This window comes from Pimephales promelas, chromosome 25 (assembly GCF_988280905.1).
Source record: "Pimephales promelas chromosome 25, fPimPro1.hap1.1, whole genome shotgun sequence".
Lineage (NCBI taxonomy): Eukaryota > Metazoa > Chordata > Actinopteri > Cypriniformes > Leuciscidae > Pimephales > Pimephales promelas.
Genome location: NC_142793.1, coordinates 10,188,024 through 10,209,016, shown reverse-complemented (window position 1 = coordinate 10,209,016; position 20,993 = coordinate 10,188,024). Strand labels below are relative to the sequence as shown.

General features: G+C 46.7%; 1 protein-coding gene across 19 annotated transcripts in view; it reads left to right on the top strand.

The window, feature by feature from the left end:
- ptprjb.1 (protein tyrosine phosphatase receptor type Jb, tandem duplicate 1) overlaps nucleotides 1-20,993 on the top strand; it is an 88,059-nt gene that overhangs the window by 36,814 nt on the left and 30,252 nt on the right. For 14 of the 19 annotated variants that reach the window (XM_089127765.1, XM_089127762.1, XM_089127770.1 and 11 more), the window contains 6 exons: nucleotides 2,178-2,249; nucleotides 11,937-11,993; nucleotides 14,751-14,822; nucleotides 15,129-15,185; nucleotides 18,758-18,829; nucleotides 19,130-19,186. In XM_089127765.1, the coding sequence (XP_088983891.1) occupies nucleotides 2,178-2,249; nucleotides 11,937-11,993; nucleotides 14,751-14,822; nucleotides 15,129-15,185; nucleotides 18,758-18,829; nucleotides 19,130-19,186 (387 nt within the window). The remainder of the gene's footprint in view (nucleotides 1-2,177; nucleotides 2,250-11,936; nucleotides 11,994-14,750; nucleotides 14,823-15,128; nucleotides 15,186-18,757; nucleotides 18,830-19,129; nucleotides 19,187-20,993) is intronic. The other 5 variants (XM_089127772.1, XM_089127780.1, XM_089127774.1 and 2 more) reach the window with 5 other exon arrangements.

Sequence of the window (20,993 nt, the reverse complement as noted above, 5' to 3'; positions counted from 1 at the left end):
AGAGCCCAGGGAACGACGTTGTTACGTCACTGTGTACGTCGCCATATGTCTTAGCTAGAAACACTTGCAAGTTCAACATTACTTTGGGATTATCCCTAACTCGTGTACCAAGAAGGCTTTAAAAACAATTGAAACATGTAAGTCTTTTAATCTTTTCATTTGATATGTAATCTTTTCTGATAAGTTGTGTACCCCTGTCTTGTGTCTTTTTTCTTTCCATTTATTTGTTCTATATTGTGACTGTTTCTTCTTTGCTTATAATTTTTAAAAAAAAAACGCTTAGAAATGCTTGCACGAACTACAAGCATAACAATTACAAAGGCGGACTTTGTCCTGGCTTTGCGATCCTTTAATATGGTCAGAAAAGATGTTTAGAACGCATCTAAACTCGCCACAGCCCCCGACGTAAGCATGATGTGGTAAAAGAACGGTTCTAGTCCAGCAAAGAGTTGGTGCGACTTTGGAACCAGTTTTCCCGGCAGAGAACCGGTTCTTTGGCTGTCGAAACACAAAGAACTGGTTCGCGGGCAGGCACCGGCTCTGAACCGGCTCTCAAAATGCTTTGGTTTAAAAGGGGCTTGTGAGACCAGTGAATCCACTTCTCCTGACAATGCTGTATGGCTGAAGGTCCGCAGTGTTGCCTTCTGCATTTTACACCAGGGCGGAGCCATGGGAACTGAAGACCAAAGTGGAGTTAGGGGGCTTGATACCAAGGTGCAGATGGAGGGATAAAAGACCAAATCAATACCAAGCACAGGGGTCTAAAGGAAACCAGACGGTAAGAGGAGTGAGGTGGCGATGAAGGCTCAGAAGACAGAGCCAGTAAGAGTGAGGACAAAGGAGTTGTCGGAGGGATGGAGCCAGCCGGACCCAGCCGAAGCTCGAGGAGGGGGTTGAGCCAGAGAAGCCAATGAAGCCAGAAGAGGAGGCAAAGCCAGAAAACTGAATTGAGGCTGCAGAGGGGGTGGAACCAGAGAGCTGGGTAGGACAAGCGAAGACGAACGAGCCACAGAGCCGTGTAGTACCGGTGGAGATAAAGGAGCTAGGCAGGACCAGCAGAAATGAAGGAACCAGGGAGCCGGGCGGAACAAGTAAGGACAAAGGAATTAATGGAGGAGGAAGGGCTTGAGAACAATAGGAAACGTCGAATCCAATATTCCAACTGGAATAGAACTGAGTCTCAAACATCAGCTTTTTATAGGGAGTAATTTTTCTAATCATGGACAATTGAGTAAGCATGTTATTATGAAAATTAGATTAGTAGTTAACTCATTTTAGTGTTAATGTGCTAAATAATACAAATTATTACAATAACTACACAGGACAATGAACTGAACCAAACACATGATTTAAAATACGCACATGATTATGAGAAACTAAACAAGACACAGTTGAACACATTCGGTAACCAAGAGAACAAACTAACTGAGCTTAGACGTGACATAACCCCCTTCCCCCACACCCCTGAGGGAGGGGGAGGTATAATCCTTACTGGGGTGGCCAGGTGGGCCAAGATACCCAGGCAAAAAAGTCCATGCAGGGACCAGTGGAGAGAGAAACCAAGGAGTGGCTTGTGGACGAAAGAACCACAGACAAGTAGATGGGGAAGACTCCTTGCGACACCAGTGAATCCACTTCTGCTGATGATTCTGGTGGGCTGAAGGTCCACGGCGGTTCCCTCCCTAGTTTTGACCTGGGCGGAGCCGTGGGAACTGAAGACCAAAGTGGAGTAAGGTGTGCTGGATACCAAGGGTCAGATGGAGGGATGAAGAACCAAATTGGCACCACAGGCACTGGGGTCCAAGGCGGAACCAAAGAGTCAGAGGACTGAGGTGGAGATGAGGGCTCGGAAGACAGAGCTGGAGGCAGTTGGAGTGAGGACAAAGGAGAAGCCAAAGGGGCGGAGTAGCAAGTAGAGCCAAATGGCTGGAGGGATGAGGCATTGCCAGAGGCAGAGCTGGTGTCTCAGGAAAGATGAGGCAAACCAGGCAAATGAGCAGAGCCAGTGAAGGGTGTGGATCCACTACCAGTTAAAATGTTCATAATTGAATATAAGTTATTCTTCTAACAACGATACTTTGATTGTAATACATAAAATAATTATATGAACATATGTCATTGTTGGCTTCTAAGTAATATTTCGTAATTTTTTTTCTCTATATGTCCATATATCACAGCATCCACTGTCACTACAACCATTTCATCAACTGCTTCTACAAGTGAGACACCTACACTTACTCCTTCTACAAGTGAGTACTTTTCATGGACAACTGTGTAAGGTGAAGTAAACATCTAGATGCTTTGCTACAAGCCGCCTCTGTAGGACCGACTAAACCATGACACAGACCTTCTTCAGAGATGGTATTCTCGGAGCATCCACATTGTTGGAACTCTTCTGCATCATCAGCAGGGGTCTCAGGGTCTCAGGTGTTTCGCCCCTTAACCTCAACACCTCGCCTGAGTGGGGCCGTGAAGACTGACTAGCCTTCACCTGCAGAAGGGCTCCAACTGTGGGCTCTTTTCAGCCACAGCCATCTTGAGCTAGACTCGGCTGCTTCGGCTATGTCCCTGGTAGCTTCCTTCAGCTGTTTATACTCCAGGCCCATCCTCTGGAGGAAGTAGCGCACCGATTTTGCTGGAAACCCGCGGCACCCGACTTCAATGGGGTAGCTGGTTGCATGCCATCCCTTTACATTGGCTTCGTCAATCAGATCTTGGTACTTCGCTTTTTTTAGTTGGTGTGACGTGGCTAGCCTTTCCTCCCAGGGCACCGTGAGCTCAGCAACTATGATGGATTTCGTGCTCCTGGATAGCAGAACCATATCTGGTCGGAGGGAAGTCGCTGCCACGTCCTGTGGGAAGACAAGCTTCTTCTTCAGGTCTACTCTTAATTCCCAGTCGGAGGCTCGTTGCAAGGCGGAGGGTGGGTTCTTGGCCACCATGCCGGTCTTATGGGCCTTGTCTCCTTCCCTCACAAAGGTTGTGACTTGGGGCGGGCAGGCCTGCTTGTTGTTGGCTTTGACTCGCTGCTGTTCCACCCATTTGGCAATTTCCGCGAGGACTTTGTCGTGCCTCCATCTGTAACGGCCCTCTGCCAATGCCCTTGGACACCCGGCCAGAATGTGGTTCAGCGTACAGGAAGCTGCTCCACATTGGTTGCAAGATGGGTCTTCCCCTCCGCCCCAGATCTTTATATTGCTTGGTGTTGGCAGCAGGTCAGCCACTGAGCGCAAGAGAAAGCTTAACTTCCCCTGGTCGATTTGCCACAGATCCTTCCAAGACAATGGTCGCTCCTGTGCCTGGTCCCACTGCGTCCATCGACCCTGAGAAGCAAGTCCAATCGCCTTCACCTGACGCTCCTCCTCTGCTGCCTCACGGACTCTTTGCACCACGAGACCTCTCCTGGCTCTGGTATCAGCCCGGCTCCACCTCTTCTCACTATAGTGTCCAAGGCCCAGGCGTCCCTGGCATACCACGCCTACGATTTCCTGGTGTTTCCAGTAGGATTCTGCTTCCATTACGGCTTGCTGAGGCTTCCACTTTCTGCCACATTTAATGGTCTTACTTGCGTGCCTTACTTTCCCATCTTTAGATGAGAGCAGTGTACTGACTGCCCTTGCTTTGGTGGCTTTAAACTCCTCGGCCACCGACGAGACTGGCAAGGGAAGTTTACAAGTCTTGCTATACAGGTTGACTGCGCTGAATGATGGGGGGACTCCCAACCATTTCCGCAAGTACTTGCTGCACAGTCTTTCCATTCCTTCCACCTGGGACATGGGAAAGTCGTAGAGTAGGAAGGGCCATTTTAGCCGGGGTATGATGCCATACTGGAAGCACCAGACTTTGAATCTCCCGAGCAGTTGGCTGTGCTCGACTGCCTTGAGCCAGATGTTCAGCTGGGCCTTGGTATTAGTGAGGTTGCCACTGTCCTTTAGGGAGCTGTCGTACTGCTTTCCAAGGCATCGGATCCTTTGATCTTGGATTGTTGGGATATCCGAGCCTTGGATGTTGAAAATGTTTCCTGTTAGCTTCCCCTTCAAGATAGTGAGACTCCTTGACTTTTCTGGTTTGAACTGCAGGCGTGACCATGCTGCCATCTTTCCCAGTGCACTCAGGATCCATTGTGTCCCCTGAATAGATGGAGTCATCACTGTCACATCGTCCATGAAAGCTCGACAAGCAGGGTGTCTCGTTCCATCGACTGCTTTCGGGCCTCTGCACTGCATTCCTCCTGCCTTCAACAACAGATTCATAGCCGCTATAAACAGGGCCACGGAAATCGTGCATCCTGCCATGATGCCCTTCTCGAGCCTTTGCCATTTAGTGGTGACGCTTCCTATGGTGAACCTCATCTGCAGCGCATCCATGTGTGTCATTATGAGCTCGACTACCGCTGAAGGAACTTGGTAGTAGTCCATTGCCTTTCGAATCAGCTGGTGCGGGACACTTGGGTAGGCTTTGGCGAGATCCAGCCACACAACGGAGAGAGTGTTGTTGTTACTCCTGGCTTCATTAATCAGCTGGCTAATCGCTGCCGTGTGCTCTAGGCAGCCTGAATATCCCGGTATTCCACCTTTTTGGATGCTGGGGTCAATAAACTCGTTGGCGAGCAGGTATGTTGTTAGCCTTTTCGCGATGATAGACCAGAATATTTTCCCCTCTACGTCCAGTAGGGAAATCTCCCGGAACTGTTCAAGTCTTGTGGAATTTAGCTCTTTTGGCACAAAGCAACCTTCAGCGAGGGTCCAGAGCCCGGGTTCCAGCTTCTTCTTCCACAGCGTCCGTAGGAGCTTTGAAAGCCTTTTCAGCAGCTGTGGGCAGCATTTGTAGATTTTGTAGGTGGTTCCTGATGGTCCTGGCGCTGATCCGGCTCTTGCTTTTCCCACCACTGCACTTACTTCATCCATGGTAAAGTCCGCCATGCTAAAGGGGGTGTGTGGTGAAAGAATCGGCAGTTGGAAAGGGCATTCACCCAGAGGGATACTTCTGGAGGAGTCTCCATGTGCACCCGCCACACTGTCTTCTATTTCCTCCTTTGTACATGCCAGGGTCCCACCCTTCGGCTTTCCTAGTAGGTCCAATGTGAATTGGAATGGGTTGTTGAAAAAGGCTTTCCTCTTTCGCCGCTTCTCCCTCTGCTTCTCCCGCATGGTCTCAGCTCTCCGAAGCTGGATTAACCTTTTCCGCTTTTCTCTGCTGATCTCATCCAGGGCAACTCTTTCCTCATCACTTGCTTCCCGCCACCTTCTTTTAAGTGTCCTTAATTCTCCTCGAAGTTCTTTGATCTGCCGCTGTCTCCTGCTAGGCCCTGCTGGTGGCCTTGGAGTCTTGCGTTCTTTTTCGCCAAAAGTGTCATGGCACACCTGGTACACAATGTCCACCATGATCTTGATCTTCTTGACTGCGTCTCCTTTCAGAGTGTTTTCCAGGGTGATATTTAAATCGTCGTCCAGTTGGGCCCATCGGCAGTCTGTTGCTGGTGGTAAGTTCAAGCGTGGTTTCCTCTCAAAGTCTTTTGGACTTTCAGGTTCACCGACTCTCTCTGTGCTCTGAGTAGGTTGAGCAGGGAGGTCTGGGGCACTGTGGTTTGCCTCCTGGCCCTGGTCCTCCCCCACCGACTGATGAACACCCTTAACAAACTCAGAGAGGTTACTCTGCGTAAGCTTGGGTGCTCTGCGTTGCTGACTCTGCTCTTTGCACTTAGACTTGCCTTGGTGGATTTTAACACCGCGCTCGTTCTTGAAAAGCCCTCCGCAGATGTCGCATCTTCTTTTGGCTTCGACCTTCTGTCTTTCTGCATCCAATCTCGTAGTCCTTTTTCCATTGTCCGGGTCTTTAACCATTGATCCGTCCGATGGCAGATTATCCTCCCCCCTCCTCGGTCCGCCTGGGGGTATTCTCTTTGTTCGAAACTCGTAGCTTTTTGTGCAGTGCTTCGGGGTGCTAACCCTGACACTATTGCGTGCCGTCTTTCCGAGCTGTCATCCGTTCTTTCCCGTATGTCCGTGGGTCTTCCCCCACTGCCAATGGGCCTCTCCCCATGGTCTCGACAATAAGGTGAAGTAAACATCTAGATGCTTTGCTACAAGCCGCCTCTGTAGGACCGACTAAACCATGACACAGACCTTCTTCAGAGATGGTATTCTCGGAGCATCCACATTGTTGGAACTCTTCTGTAAACTATTAGCTGTATTTTATAATTTTTTATTACCAACGAAGTTGTATTATGATAATTGTGTCTAACAGTTTCTCCTAAAAGATGTAATTCATATAGACAGACAATTATGACATTTCAGTTGAAAAAACGTCTCAGGTTACGACTGTAACGATACAATACGTCGAATGACGCAATGGGGGAACGCCTCAGGCGTGACAGGTGTCTGAAATCAAATATCAACTCACAGTAATCAGGTTGACCAGCGACAGCCCTTGCATCATCAGCTTGAATGATGAGCGCGTCAATCTGGATGTATAAGAAGGGCGCCTTGAAACCGTGACAACATCCTATCGTCTGAAGGGACTGTTGCAGGCAGGCCCCGAGGCATGGCAACGAGACGTATTGTCTCGTTCCCTTTTCTCAGGGAACATAGGTTACAGTCGTAACCTGAGACGTTCCCTTTCGAAGGGAACTCAACAATACGTCGAATGACGCAATGGGGAACGAAATACCCACTCCGCCAAGCTGAGGGGAGTGCATGCCGAAAAGGCAGTGACAACTGTCAGAACCAGTAATTCCAAGGAACACTGAAACCACTCACCCTATGTTACATCGGGCTGTCAGTGACAACACTCCCTACCGGTCATAGCACAAGCTAATGAATCAAGAAAAACCAGAACGTAATAACGTGGGTAAATCTGGGCCAGCTCAAAGGCTTTAGGACCACAACTTCAAAATAGAAGGGGTCTCTTCTAGGGAGTGTGGCTAGAGGGGCCAAAGGGACCTCCAGCCAGTCACTATTGAGGAGAACACTCCTCCTGAAATGCCCCCAGGCTGGCCTGGTGATCTGTAATAAGACACACAGTCTGGCCATAGCCTGTCCGTCCAAGACTGAGCCTCTGGAAATTGCCTAGGAAAGGCATCCAAAAACTGAAGGCCCGCGAAGCTGGCAGAAACCATCGAGTTTCGGATCACAGAGACGGGATCCTCCGGAGAGTTTGACTCAACCTCAAAACAACGGGAATCGTACACTCAATCCACGAGTTTCCACTCAGTGCTCAGTAAGAGAGGGATCAAAATCAGGAAGGTCAATGAGACCTAAGACCTGATGTGGGGAGCTCTGAAACATGAGGGCTCATGTCAGGAAGGCCGTACATCGTGCGGCCTGAAACCCAACGACCACAGCATGTGGAAGCTCATCCTTTAGGAAAGCCAGAGGCTAGAAACCTGACAGACCCACAATGTGGGGCTACCTCGAAAAAGGTCTAATGAGACCTAAAACCACCAGTTGTGGCAGATAGCTTGAACAAGGGAAGTGCCTGTCGTAATGTATTGCGACAAAGACACATCTAGAGTGGGACCCAAAGTGAAGAACCGGAGTCTGAACCACATAAGAAGGGACCGAAGCATACCGTACGTGACCCTCACCATAAGAAATGGATTTTAAAAAGTGCACAAGACATCTCGTCAGGTGACTTACCACAATAATAGGTGAAGTATGGGTTTGTGTACTTCACTCTGAATTCAGGAAGGCCTGTTGAGGCCTGTAACCTGGCGACCACAGTGTGTGGGAGCTCATGGCCAGGAAGGCCTGGTAAGGCCTGTAACCTGGCGACCACAGTATGCGGGAGCTCGTAACCTGGCGACCACAGTATGTGGGAGCTCATAAGCAGGAAGGCCTAGTGAGGCCTGTAACCTGGCGACCACAGTGTGTGGGAGCTCGTGACCAGGAAGGCCTGGTAAGGCCTGTAACCTGGCGACCACATCAGGTGGTTGCTCGTACTCAGGAAGGTCAGTGAGACCCAGCCTGGTGTACCTGAAAAACCACACCAAGTGGGAGCTACTTCCAAACGTTAGCTCTTAAGAACTCTTAAAGTGGGACCCGAGGAAAGACCAGGGTCTGAACCACATAAGAAGGGACCGAAGCATTCCACGAGTGACCCTCATCATAAGAAATGGATTTTAAGAAGTGCACAAGACATCTCGTCGGGTGACTTACCACAATAATAGGTGAAGTATGGGTTTGTGTACTTCACTCTGAATTCAGGAAGGCCTGGTGAGGCCTGTAACCTGGCGACCACATCAGGTGGGAGCTCGTACTCAGGAAGGTCAGTGAGACCCAGCCTGGTGTACCTGAAAAACCACAACAAGTGGGAGCTACTTCCAAAAGTTAGCTCTTAAGAACTCTTAAAGTGGGACCCGAGGAAAGACCAGGGTCTGAACCACATAACAAGGGACCGAAGCATACCATGCGTGACCCTCACCATAAGAAATGGATTTTAAGAAGTGCACAAGACATCTCGTCGGGTGACTTACCACAATAATAGGTGAAGTATGGGTTTGTGTACTTCATTCTGAATTCAGGAAGGCCTGGTGAGGCCTGTAACCTGGCGACCACAGTATGTGGGAGTTCGTAACCTTGCTACCACAGTATGTGGGAGCTCATACCCAGGGAGGCCTGGTAAGGCCTATGACCTAGCGCCCAAATCGGGTGCGAGCTCGTAATCCGGAAGGTCAGTAAGACCTAACCTGGTGACCACAACCTGTGGGAGCTTTCAGGAAGACCTGATAAGGCCTGTACATGTAAACACCACACCAAGTGGGAGCTACTTCCAGAAGTTAGCTCTTAAGAACTCTTAAAGTGGGACTTGAGGAAAGACCGGGGTCTGAGCCACATAAGAAGGGACCGAAGCATACCGCGCATGACCCTCACCATAAGAAATTGATTTTCATCACAGGAAGGCCTGGTGATGCCTGTAACCCAGCAACCACAATATGTGGGAGCTCATAACCAGGAAGGCTTGTTGAGGCCTGTAACCTGGCGACCACAGTGTGTGGGAGCTCATGACCAGGAAGGCCTGGTAAGGCCCGTAACCTGGCGACCACATCGGGTGGGAGCTCGTACTCAGGAAGGTCAGTGAGACCCAGCCTGGTGACCACAACCTGTGGGAGCTTACTCCACCAAGTGGAAGCTACTTCTTCCAGAAGTTAGCCAGAGAAGGGCATCCCTGTAGCCTACTTAAGTGACAGGACCTCTTAAAGTGGGACCCAAGGGAAGACCGGGGTCTGAGCCACATAAGAAGGGACCGAAGCATACCGTGCGTGACCCTTACCATAAGAAAAGGATTTTAGAAAGCACACAAGACATCCCGTCATGTGATTTACCACAATAATAGGTGAAGTATGGGTTTGTGTACTACACTCTGAATTCAGGAAGGCCGAACTTGAGGCCTGTAACCTGGCAGCCACAACATGTGGGAACCCATAATCAGGAAGGCCTGACAAGGCCTAACACCCGATAGTCCCAATGCGTGGGGAGCTCACATTCAGGAAGGCCGCTGAGGCCTGCAGCCTGACATGTGAAGACTCACAACTACACCTTAGCGACCACAGTAAGTGGGGGTTTCACATTCAGGAAGGCCTGGTAAAGCCTGCAACCTGACATGTGACAACTCACAACCAGGAAGGCCAATGAAGCCTGAAGCCTGGTGACCACAGAGTGGGAGCAAAAGTGCTCAGGAAAGGTGGTGAGGCTGTAGTCTGGCTACTGCAGCATGTGGGAGCCCACATTCAGGAAGGCTGGGTGAGGCCTGTAAACTGACTACCACAGTATGTGGGAACTCATAACCAGGAAGGCCCCTTTGAGGCCTGTAACCTAGCGACCACAATGTGTGGGAGCTCATACCCAGGAAGGCCTGGTGAGGCCTGTAACCTGGCGACCAAAGTATGTGGGAGCTCATAACCAGGAAGGCCTGGTGAAGCCTGTAACCTGGCGACCACAATGTGTGGGAGCTCATAACCAGGAAGGCCTGGTGAGGCCTTTAACCTGACTACCACAGTATGTGGGAACTCATAACCAGGAAGGCCCCTTTGAGGCCTGTAACCTAGTGACCAAAATGTGTGGGTGCTCATAACCAGGAAGGCCTGGTGAGGCCTGTAACCTGGCGACCACAGTATGTGGGAGCTCATAACCAGGAAGGCCTGGTGAAGCCTGTAACCTGGCGACCACAATGTGTGGGAGCTCATAACCAGGAAGGCCTGGTGAGGCCTTTTTACCTGGCGACCACAGTATATGAGAGCTCGTATCCTGGTGACCACAGTATGTGGGAGCTCATATCAGGAAGGCCTGGTGAAGCCTGTAACCCAGCGACCACAGCATATGGGAGCTCATAACCAGGAAGGCCTGGTGAGGACTGTAACCTGGCGACCACAATAAGTGGGAGCTCATAACCAGGAAGGCCTGGTGAGGCCTGTAACCCGGCAACCACAGTCTGTGGGAGCTCCCACAGATGTCTCTCCGTGGCCACCATAGCACCGACGGAACAGCAGATTGCTTGGTGGCCTGGAGTCCCGCAGCAGATCAGTCTGGTAGGCCTGAGGACCACAAGGGTGTGCAGAACCGCACCTGCCTGACCTGCTGCCGTGTACGCTCTGTCATTCAAGCATGAAGATGTCTTGAGCAGCTTGGATGACAGGGTCAGAGCTCTTAGTGAAGAGGACCAACCAGAGGCGAGATAGTTATCCAACGTCTCGTCCACTGGCGGCATCGACACATATCCGTGCTCCACGGCTCCCTCCACAGCAGCGAAACTAGCCCGCTGATGCAGATAGAGACGTGAGGAGAACGGATTCGTCCATACCCTCTCGATCCCAGAGTGGAGATCGGAAAGGAATGGAAGGCTCATCCGGGCTGGTGGCTTATGGGTGGGAAGGAACCAGCCATCCAAAATACCATAAGCGGGCTCCTCCCAGACGCGCCTCCACTGCAACTGCAATCTGTCTGTGGCGCGCCCCATAATGTCAACCAGCTCAGCGTACACTGGACAGGAGGGCTGAAATGGTTTGGTCTCAACCAAACTGACATCCTTTTCTATATATATATATATATATATATATATATATATATATATATATATGTATATATACAGTATATATTACAGCCAACTCCTGCCCTGCCCGAAGAGAACAGTTACAGATTCACCAAAGAGAGAGAGCCCTCATTTTCTCTCTTCTTAGATGTTCAACATTAATCTGTAACTCACCCTCGTCAGCTGGTAGATCATCCGCGAGGTTAACGCCCCTCTCCCGATAATCTGCCAGCTCCATCTGAAAGCTCCACGAGCTCAACCGCCACTGAGCCTCAGCCCGAGCAGGAACGCGGGGTTCAGATGCCGCACCCACTTCCCTCGAGAAGTGGGTCAGACGAGAGCAGAGAGTTCTGAAAGGAAAACTCTCAGTTCGCGCAAAAAAAACTCCCTCGAGAGCTTCCCGCGCATGCTCTTCTCTCAGGGAGAACACGCACAGATCGTGTGAATCCTCCGGTGTCAAATATCTGGACACAAATCGGCACACTCGCGCAAAGTGTTTCTCCACGTCTCTGCCCGCTTAATCGTTGATACTATCACACAGACAAACAGTCCCTGAAGACGAAAAGATGTTGTCACGGTTTCAAGGCGCCCTTCTTATACATCCAGATTGATGCGCTCATCATTCAAGCTGATGATGCACGGGCTGTCGCCGGTCAACCTGATTACTGTGAGTTGATATTTGATTTCAGACACCTGTCACGCCTGAGGCGTTCCCCCATTGTGTCATTCGACGTATTGTTGAGTTCCCTTCGAAAGGGAACTCTGTTAACACAGTTTACAGATGCTGTCATATTATCTTTTATTAAAAGTTTTTGCAAAACAGAATTTAATTTTATGCAGTGATGTCATTTTAAGTATGTCAACGAATATTACTTGCATAATGTTTCTATTCATACATCTAAATATTTTAGCACCCCCTGCCACTACAAGCAGTACTTCAACTGACTCAACACCACCAACTATATCATGTGAGTATTTTTATTTATGGACAGTTGAGTAAACAAGTTAATAGAAAAATGATTTCAGTAGTTCGTTCATTTTAGTGTTAATGTGGTAATTGTTATTAATCATTACAATAACAAAACTAGACTAGGAAGTGAACAATTCACAAGACTTATAAAGCACCCAGAATGACACAGGATAATCAGAATCTAAACAAGACACAGGTGAACACAATGATTAACCAAGGAAACAAACTAACTGAGCTTAGATGTAACATCATCCTGCCCACCCCTGAGGAGGTTGGAACGGAAGGTATAATCCATTCAGGTGGGAAGAAGGTTCAAGACACCTAGAGTCCATGGAGGGACCGATGGAAAGAAAAAAAAAAGGTGTTGCCGGTGGATGAAGGAACCACGGAGCAGTAGGAGGAGGAGGCCTCTGTTACCCCTTTTCCACCAAAAAAGAATTGGTTAGGAACTGGTGCTGGTTCAAAGTTGGTTCGGAGTTGGTTCAACTTGCGAACCCGTTCAGAAACTGTTTGTATTTCCACTGACTAAAGCGCCCAGGAAACTATGTCGTTACGTCACTGTGTACGTCGTCATACGTCTTAGCTAGAAACGCTTGCAAGTACAACATTACTTTGGGATTATCCCTAACTCGTGTACCAAGAAGGCTTTAAAAACAATTGAAATATGTAAGTCTTTTAATCTTTTCATTTGATATGTAATCTTTTCTGATAAGTTGTGTACCCCTGTCTTGTGTCTTTTTTTCTTTCCATTTTTTTGTTCTATATTGTGAATGTTTCTTCTTTGCTTGTAATGTTTTCAAAAAAAAAAAAAACGCTTAAAAATACTTGCGCCAACTTCAAGCATAGCAATTACAAAGGCTGAGTTTGTCCTGGCTTTGCGATCCTTTATTATGGTTAGAAAAGATGTTTAGAACGCATCTAAACTCGCCCCAGCCCCCGACGTAAGCATGACGTGGTAAAAGAACGGTTCTAGTCCAGCAAAGAGTTGGTGCCACTTTGGAACCAGTTTTCCAAAGTGGAACCAGTTTTCCAAAGTGGCAGAGAACTGGTTCTTTGGCTGTCGAAACACAAAGAACTGGTTCGCGGACAGGAACCGGCTCCGAACCGGCTCTCAAAATGCTTTGGTTTAAAAGGGGCTTGTGAGACCAGTGAATCCACTTCTCCTAACAATGCTGTATGGCTGAAGGTCCACAGTTTTGACCTATGAATTTTACACCAGGGCGGAGCCATGGGAACTGAAGACCAAAGTGGAGTTAGGGGGCTTGATACCAAGGTGCAGATGGAGGGATAAAAGACCAAATCAATACCAAGCACAGGGGTCTAAAGGGAACCAGACGGTAAGAGGAGTGAGGTGGCGATGAAGGCTCAGAAGACAGAGCCAGTAAGAGTGAGGACAAAGGAGTTGTCGGAGGGATGGAGCCAGCCGGATCCCAGCCGAAGCTCGAGGAGGGGGTTGAGCCAGAGAAGCCAATGAAGCCAGAAGAGGAGGCGGAGCCAGAAAACTGAATTGAGGCTGCAGAGGGGGTGGAACCAGAGAGCTGGGTAGGACAAGCGAAGACGAACGAGCCACAGAGCCGTGTAGTACCGGTGGAGATGAAGGAGCCAGGCAGGACCAGCAGAAATGAAGGAACCAGGCAGCCGGGCGGAACAAGTAAGGACAAAGGAATTAATGGAGGAGGAAGGGCTTGAGAACAATAGGAAACGTCAAATCCAATATTCCAACTGGAATAGAACTGAGTCTCAAACATCAGCTTTTTATAGGGAGTAATTTTTCTAATTATGGGCAATTGAGTAAGCATGTTATTATGAAAATTAGATTAGTAGTTAACTCATTTTAGTGTTAATGTGCTAAATAATACAAATTATTACAATAACTACAATAACTACACAGGACAATGAACTGAACCAAACACATGACTTAAAATACGCACATGATAATGAGAAACTAAACAAGACACTGTTGAACACATTCGGTAACCAAGAGAACAAACTAAGTGAGCTTAGACGTGACATAACCCCCTTCCCCCTCCCCCCACACCCCTGAGGGAGGGGGAGGTATAATCCATACTGGGGTGGCCAGGTGGGCCAAGATACCCAGGCAAAAAAGTCCATGCAGGGACCAGTGGAGAGAGAAACCAATGAGTGGCTTGTGGACGAAGGAACCACAGACAAGTAGATGGGGAAGACTCCTTGCGACACCAGTGAATCCACTTCTGCTGATGATTCTGGAGGGCTGAAGGTCCACGGCGGTTCCCTCCCCAGTTTTGACCTGGGCGGAGCCGTGGGAACTGAAGACCAAGGTGGAGTAAGATGTGCTGGATACCAAGGGTCAAATGGAGGGATGAAGAACCAAATTGGCACCGTAGGCACTGGGGTCCAAGGCAGAACCGAAGAGTCAGAGGACTGAGGTGGAGATGAGGGCTCGGAAGACAGAGCTGGAGGCAGTTGGAGTGAGGACAAAGGAGAAGCCAAAGGGGCGGAGTAGCAAGTAGAGCCAAATGGCTGGAGGGATGAGGCATAGCCAGAGGCAGAGCTGGTGTCTCAGGAAAGATGAGGCAAACCGGGCAAATGAGCAGAGCCAGTGAAGGGTGTGGATCCACTACCAGTTAAAATGTTTATAATTGAGTATAAGTTATTCTTCTAACAATGATACTTTGATTGTAATACATAAAATTAATTGTATGAACATATGTCATTGTTAGCTTCTAAGTAATATTTCGTAATTTTTTTTTCTCTATATGTCCATATATCACAGCATCCACTGTCCCTACAACCATTTCATCAACTGCTTCTACAAGTGAGACACCTACACTTACTCCTTCTACAAGTGAGTACTTTTCATGGACAACTGTGTAAACTATTAGCTGTATTTTATAATTTTTTATTACCAATGAAGTTGTATTATGATAATTGTGTCTAACAGTTTCTCCTACAAGATGTAATTCATATAGATATACAATTATGACATTTTAGTTGAAAAAACTCTGTTAACACAGTTTACAAATGCTGTTATATTATCTTTTATTAGAAGTTTTTGCAAAACAGAATTTAATTTTATGCAGTGATGTCATTTTAAGTATGTCAACGAATATTACTTGCATAATGTTTCTATTCATACATTTAAATATTTTAGCACCCTCTGCCACTACAAGAAGTACTTCAACTGACTTAACACCACCAACTATATCATGTGAGTATTTTTATTTATAGACAGTTGAGTAAACAAGTTAATAGAAAAATGATTTCAGTAGTTCATTAATTTTAGTGTTAATGTGGTAAATGTTAATAATCATAACAATAACAAAACTAGACTAGGAAGTGAACAATTCACAAGACTTAAAGGGTTAGTTCACCCAAAAATGAAAATTAAGTCATTAATTACTCACCCCCATGCTGTTCCAACCCCGTAAGACCTTCGTTCATCTTCAGAACACAAATAAAGATATTTTTTATTTAATCTGAGAGCTGGATCACTCTTCTATAGATTGCCTAAGGGACTGGCTCTTGACGGCCCATAAAGTCATTAAAGAAAATGTTTAAATATTCCATGTGCCTACAGCGGCTCAATTATAAGTTTATCAAGCGACGAGACTACTTTTTGTCCGAAAAAAACATAAATAACGGCTTTATTCGACTTTTCCTTTACTTCCTTATTGGCGCATGTGCTTTTCAATTAGCGTATTTTCCGCACTACAAGGTGCACTTAAAAGCCTTTAATCTTCTCAAAAAAATTACAGTGTGCCTTATCATCATCTTATACGGTAGGTGGCAGTAATACTCCTAAGCGGTGAGCAGCCGGTAAAAAGAAGTAATCAAAGGAGAACCGAGGAGAACGTCCTCGTCTCAGTTCTCGCGCATGCGCCAATAAGGAAGTAATGGAATAGTCGAATAAACCCGTTATTTATGTTTTTTTCGCACAAAAAGTAGTCTCGTCGCTTGATAAACTTATAATTGAGCCACTGTAGGCACATGGAACATTTAAACATTTTCTTTAATGACTTTATGGGCCGTCAAGAGCCAGTCCCTTAGGAAGCCTATGGAAGAGTGATCCAGGTCTCAGATTAAATCAAAAATATCTTTATTTGTGTTCCGAAGATGAACGAAGGTCTTACAGGGTTGGAACAGCATGGGGGTGAGTAATTAATGACTTAAATTTCATTTTTGAAAGGGTGAACTAACCCTTTAAAAAACACCCAGAATGACACAGGATAATCAGAATCTAAACAAGACACAGGTGAACACAATGATTAACCAAGGAAACAAACTAACTGAGCTTAGATGTAACATCATCCTGCCCACCCCTGAGGAGGTTGGAACGGAAGGTATAATCCATTCAGGTGGGAAGAAGGTTCAAGACACCCAGAGTCCATGGAGGGACTGGTGAAAAGAGAAAAAAAAGGTGTGGCTGGTGGACGAAGGAACCACGGAGCAGTAGGAGGAGGAGGCCTCTGTTACCCCTTTTCCACCAAAAAAGAATTGGTTCGGAACTGGTGCTGGTTCAAAGTTGGTTCGGAGTTGGTTCAACTTGCGAACCCGTTCAGAACCTGTTTGTATTTCCACTGACTAAAGCGTCCAAGGAACGACGTCGTTACGTCACTGTGTACGTCGCCATACATCTTAGCTAGAAACGCTTGTAAGTACAACATTACTTTGGGATTATCCCTAACTCGTGTACCAAGAAGGCTTTAAAAACAATTGAAATATGTAAGTCTTTTAATCTTTTCATTTGATATGTAATCTTTTCTGATAAGTTGTGTACCCCTGTCTTGTTTCTTTTTTTCTTTCCATTTATTTGTTCTATATTGTGACAGTTTCTTCTTTGCTTATGTTTTCAAAAAATAAAAAAAACGCTTAGAAATGCTTGCACCAACTTCAAGCATAACAATTACAAAGGCGGACTTTGTCCTGGCTTTGCGATCCTTTATTATGGTCAGAAAAGATGTTTAGAATGCATCTAAACTCGCCCCAGCCCCTGACGTAAGCATGACGTGGTAAAAGATTGGTTCTAGTCCAGCAAAGAGTTGGTGCCACTTTGGAACCAGTTTTCCTGGCAGAGAACCGGTTCTTTGGCTGTCGAAACACAAAGAACTGGTTCGCGGGCAGGCACCGGCTCCGAACCGGCTCTCAAAATGTTTCGGTGGAAAAGGGGCTTGTGAGACCAGTGAATCCACTTCTGCTGACAATGCTGTATGGCTGAAGGTCCACAGTGTTGCCCTCTGCATTTTACACCAGGGAGGAGCCATGGGAACTGAAGACCAAAGTGGAGTTAGGGGGCTTGATACCAAGGTGCAGATGGAGGGATAAAAGACCAAATCAATACCAAGCACAGGGGTCTAAAGGGAACCAGACGGTAAGAGGAGTGAGGTGGCGATGAAGGCTCAGAAGACAGAGCCAGTAAGAGTGAGGACAAAAGAGTTGTTGGAGGGATGGAGCCAGCCGGACCCAGCCGAAGCTCGAGGAGGGGGTTGAGCCAGAGAAGCCAATGAAGCCAGAAGAGGAGGCGAAGCCAGAAAACTGAATTGAGGCTGCAGAGGGGGTGGAACCAGAGAGCTGGGTAGGACAAACGAAGACGAACGAGCCACAGAGCCGTGTAGTACCGGTGGAGATATAGGAGCTAGGCAGTACCAGCAGAAATGAAGGAACCAGGGAGCCGGGCGGAACAAGTAAGGACAAAGGAATTAATGGAGGAGGAAGGGCTTGAGAACAATAGGAAACGTCGAATCCAATATTCCAACTGGAATAGAACTGAGTCTCAAACATCAGCTTTTTATAGGGAGTAATTTTTCTAATCATGGACAATTGAGTAAGCATGTTATTATGAAAATTAGATTAGTAGTTAACTCATTTTAGTCTTAATGTGCTAAATAATACAAATTATTACAATAACTACAATAACTACACAGGACAATGAACTGAACCAAACACATGACTTAAAATACGCACATGATAATGAGAAACTAAACAAGACACAGTTGAACACATTCGGTAACCAAGAGAACAAACTAAGTGAGCTTAGACGTGACATAACCCCCTTCCCCCTCCCCCCACACCCCTGAGGGAGGGGGAGGTATAATCCATACTGGGGTGGCCAGGTGGGCCAAGATACCCAGGCAAAAAAGTCCATGCAGGGACCAGTGGAGAGAGAAACCAAGGAGTGGCTTGTGGACGAAGGAACCACAGACAAGTAGATGGGGAAGACTCCTTGCGACACCAGTGTATCCACTTCTGCTGATGATTCTGGAGGGCTAAAGGTCCACGGCGGTTCCCTCTCCAGTTTTGACCTGGGCGGAACCGTGGGAACTGAAGACCAAAGTGGAGTAAGGTGTGCTGGATACCAAGGGTCAAATAGAGGGATGAAGAACCGAATTGGCACCGCAGGCACTGTGGTCCAAGGCGGAACCGAAGAGTCAGGGGACTGAGGTGGAGATGAGGGCTCGCAAGACAGAGCTGGAGGCAGTTGGAGTGAGGACAAAGGAGAAGCCAAAGGGGCGGAGTAGCAAGTAGAGTCAAATGGCTGGAGGGATGAGGCATTGCCAGAGGCAGAGCTTGTGTCTCAGGAAAAATGAGGCAAACCAGGCAAATGAGCAGAGCCAGTGAAGGGTGTGGATCCACTACCAGTTAAAATGTTTATAATTGAATATAAGTTATTCTTCTAACAATGATACTTTGATTGTAATACATAAAATGAATTGCATGAATATGTCATTGATAACTTCTAAGTAATATTTCGTGATTTTTTTTCTATATGTCCATATATCACAGCATCCACTGTCACTACAACCATTTCATCAACTTCTTCTACAAGTGAGACACCTACACCTACTCCTTCTACAAGTGAGTACTTTTCATGGACAAATGTGTAAACTATTAGCTGTATTTTATAATTTTTTATTACCAATGAAGTTGTATTATGATAATTGTGTCTAACAGTTTCTCCTAAAAGATGTAATTCATATAGACAATTATGACATTTCAGTTGAAAAAACTGTGTTAACACAGTTTACAGATGCTGTCATATTATCTTTTATTAAAAGTTTTTGCAAAACAGAATTTAATTTTGCAGTGATATCATTTTAAGTATGTCAACGAATATTACTTGCATAATGTTTCTATTCAAACATCTAAATATTTTAGCACCCCCTGCCACTACAAGAAGTACTTCAACTGACTCAACACCACCAACTATATCATGTGAGTATTTTTATTTATAGACAGTTGAGTAAACAAGTTAATAGACAAATTATTTCAGTAGTTCATTCATTTTAGTGTTAATGTGGTAAATGTTAATAATCATAACAATAACAAAACTAGACTAGGAAGTGAACAATTCACAAGACTTAAAAAGCACCCAGAATGACACAGGATAATCAGAATCTAAACAAGACACAGGTGAACACAATGATTAACCAAGGAAACAAACTAACTGAGCTTAGATGTAACATCATCCTGCCAACCCCTGAGGAGGTTGGAACGGAACGTATAATCCATTCAGGTGGGAAGAAGGTTCAAGACACCTAGAGTCCATGGAGGGACCGATGGAAAGAGAAAAAAAAGGTGTGGCTGGTGGACAAAGGAACCACAGAACAGTAGGAGGAGGAGGCCTCTGTTACCCCTTTTCCACCAAAAAAGAACTGGTTCCGAACTGGTGCTGGTTCAAAGTTGGTTCGGAGTTGGTTCAACTTGCGAACACGTTCAGAACCTGTTTGTATTTCCACTGACTAAAGTGTCAAGGGAACGACGTCGTTACGTCACTGTGTACATCGCCATACGTCTTAGCTAGAAACGCTTGCAAGTACAACATTACTTTGGGATTATCCCTAACTCGTGTACCAAGAAGGCTTTAAAAACAATTGAAATATGTAAGTATTTTAATCTTTTCATTTGATATGTAATCTTTTCTGATAAGTTGTGTACCCCTATCTTGTGTCTTTTTTTCTTTCCATTTATTCGTTCTATATTGTGACTGTTTCTTCTTTGCTTATAATGTTTTCAAAAAAAAAAAAACGCTTAGAAATGCTTGCACCCACTTCAAGCATAACAATTACAAAGGCGGACTTTGTCCTGGCTTTGCGATCCTTTATTATGGTCAGAAAAGATGTTTAGAATGCATCTAAACTCGCCCCAGCCCCCGACGTAAGCATGACGTGGTAAAAGAACGGTTCTAGTCCAGCAAAGAGTTGGTGCCACTTTGGAACCAGTTTTCCCGGCTGAGAACCGGTTCTTTGGCTGTCGAAACACAAAGAACTGGTTCGCGGGCAGGCACCGGCTCCGAACCGGCTCTAAAAATGCTTTGATGGAAAAGGGGCTTGTGAGACCAGTGAATCCACTTCTCCTGACAATGCTGTATGGCTGAAGGTCCTTAGTGTTGCCCTCTGCATTTTACACCAGGGCGGAGCCATGGGAACTGAAGACCAAAGTGGAGTTAGGGGGCTTGATACCAATGTGCAGATGGAGGGATAAAAGACCAAATCAATACCAAGCACAGGGGTCTAAAGGGAAAAAGACGGTAAGAGGAGTGAGGTGGCGATGAAGGCTCAGAAGACAGAGCCAGTAAGAGTGAGGACAAAGGAGTTGTCGGAGGGATGGAGCCAGCCGGACCCAGCCGAAGCTCGAGGAGGCGGTTGAGCCAGAGAAGCCAATGAAGCCAGAAGAGGAGGCGAAGCCAGAAAACTGAATTAAGGCTGCAGAGAGGGTGGAACCAGAGAGCTGGGTAGAACAAACGAAGACGAACGAGCCACAGAGCCGTGTAGTACCGGTGGAGATAAAGGAGCTAGGCAGGACCAGCAGAAATGAAGGAACCAAGGAGACGGGCGGAACAAGTAAGGACAAAGGAATTAATGGAGGAGGAAGGGCTTGAGAACAATAGGAAACGTTGAATCCAATATTCCAACTGGAATAGAACTGAGTCTCAAACATCAGCTTTTTATAGGGAGTAATTTTTCTAATCATGGACAATTGAGTAAGCATGTTATTATGAAAATTAGATTAGTAGTTAACT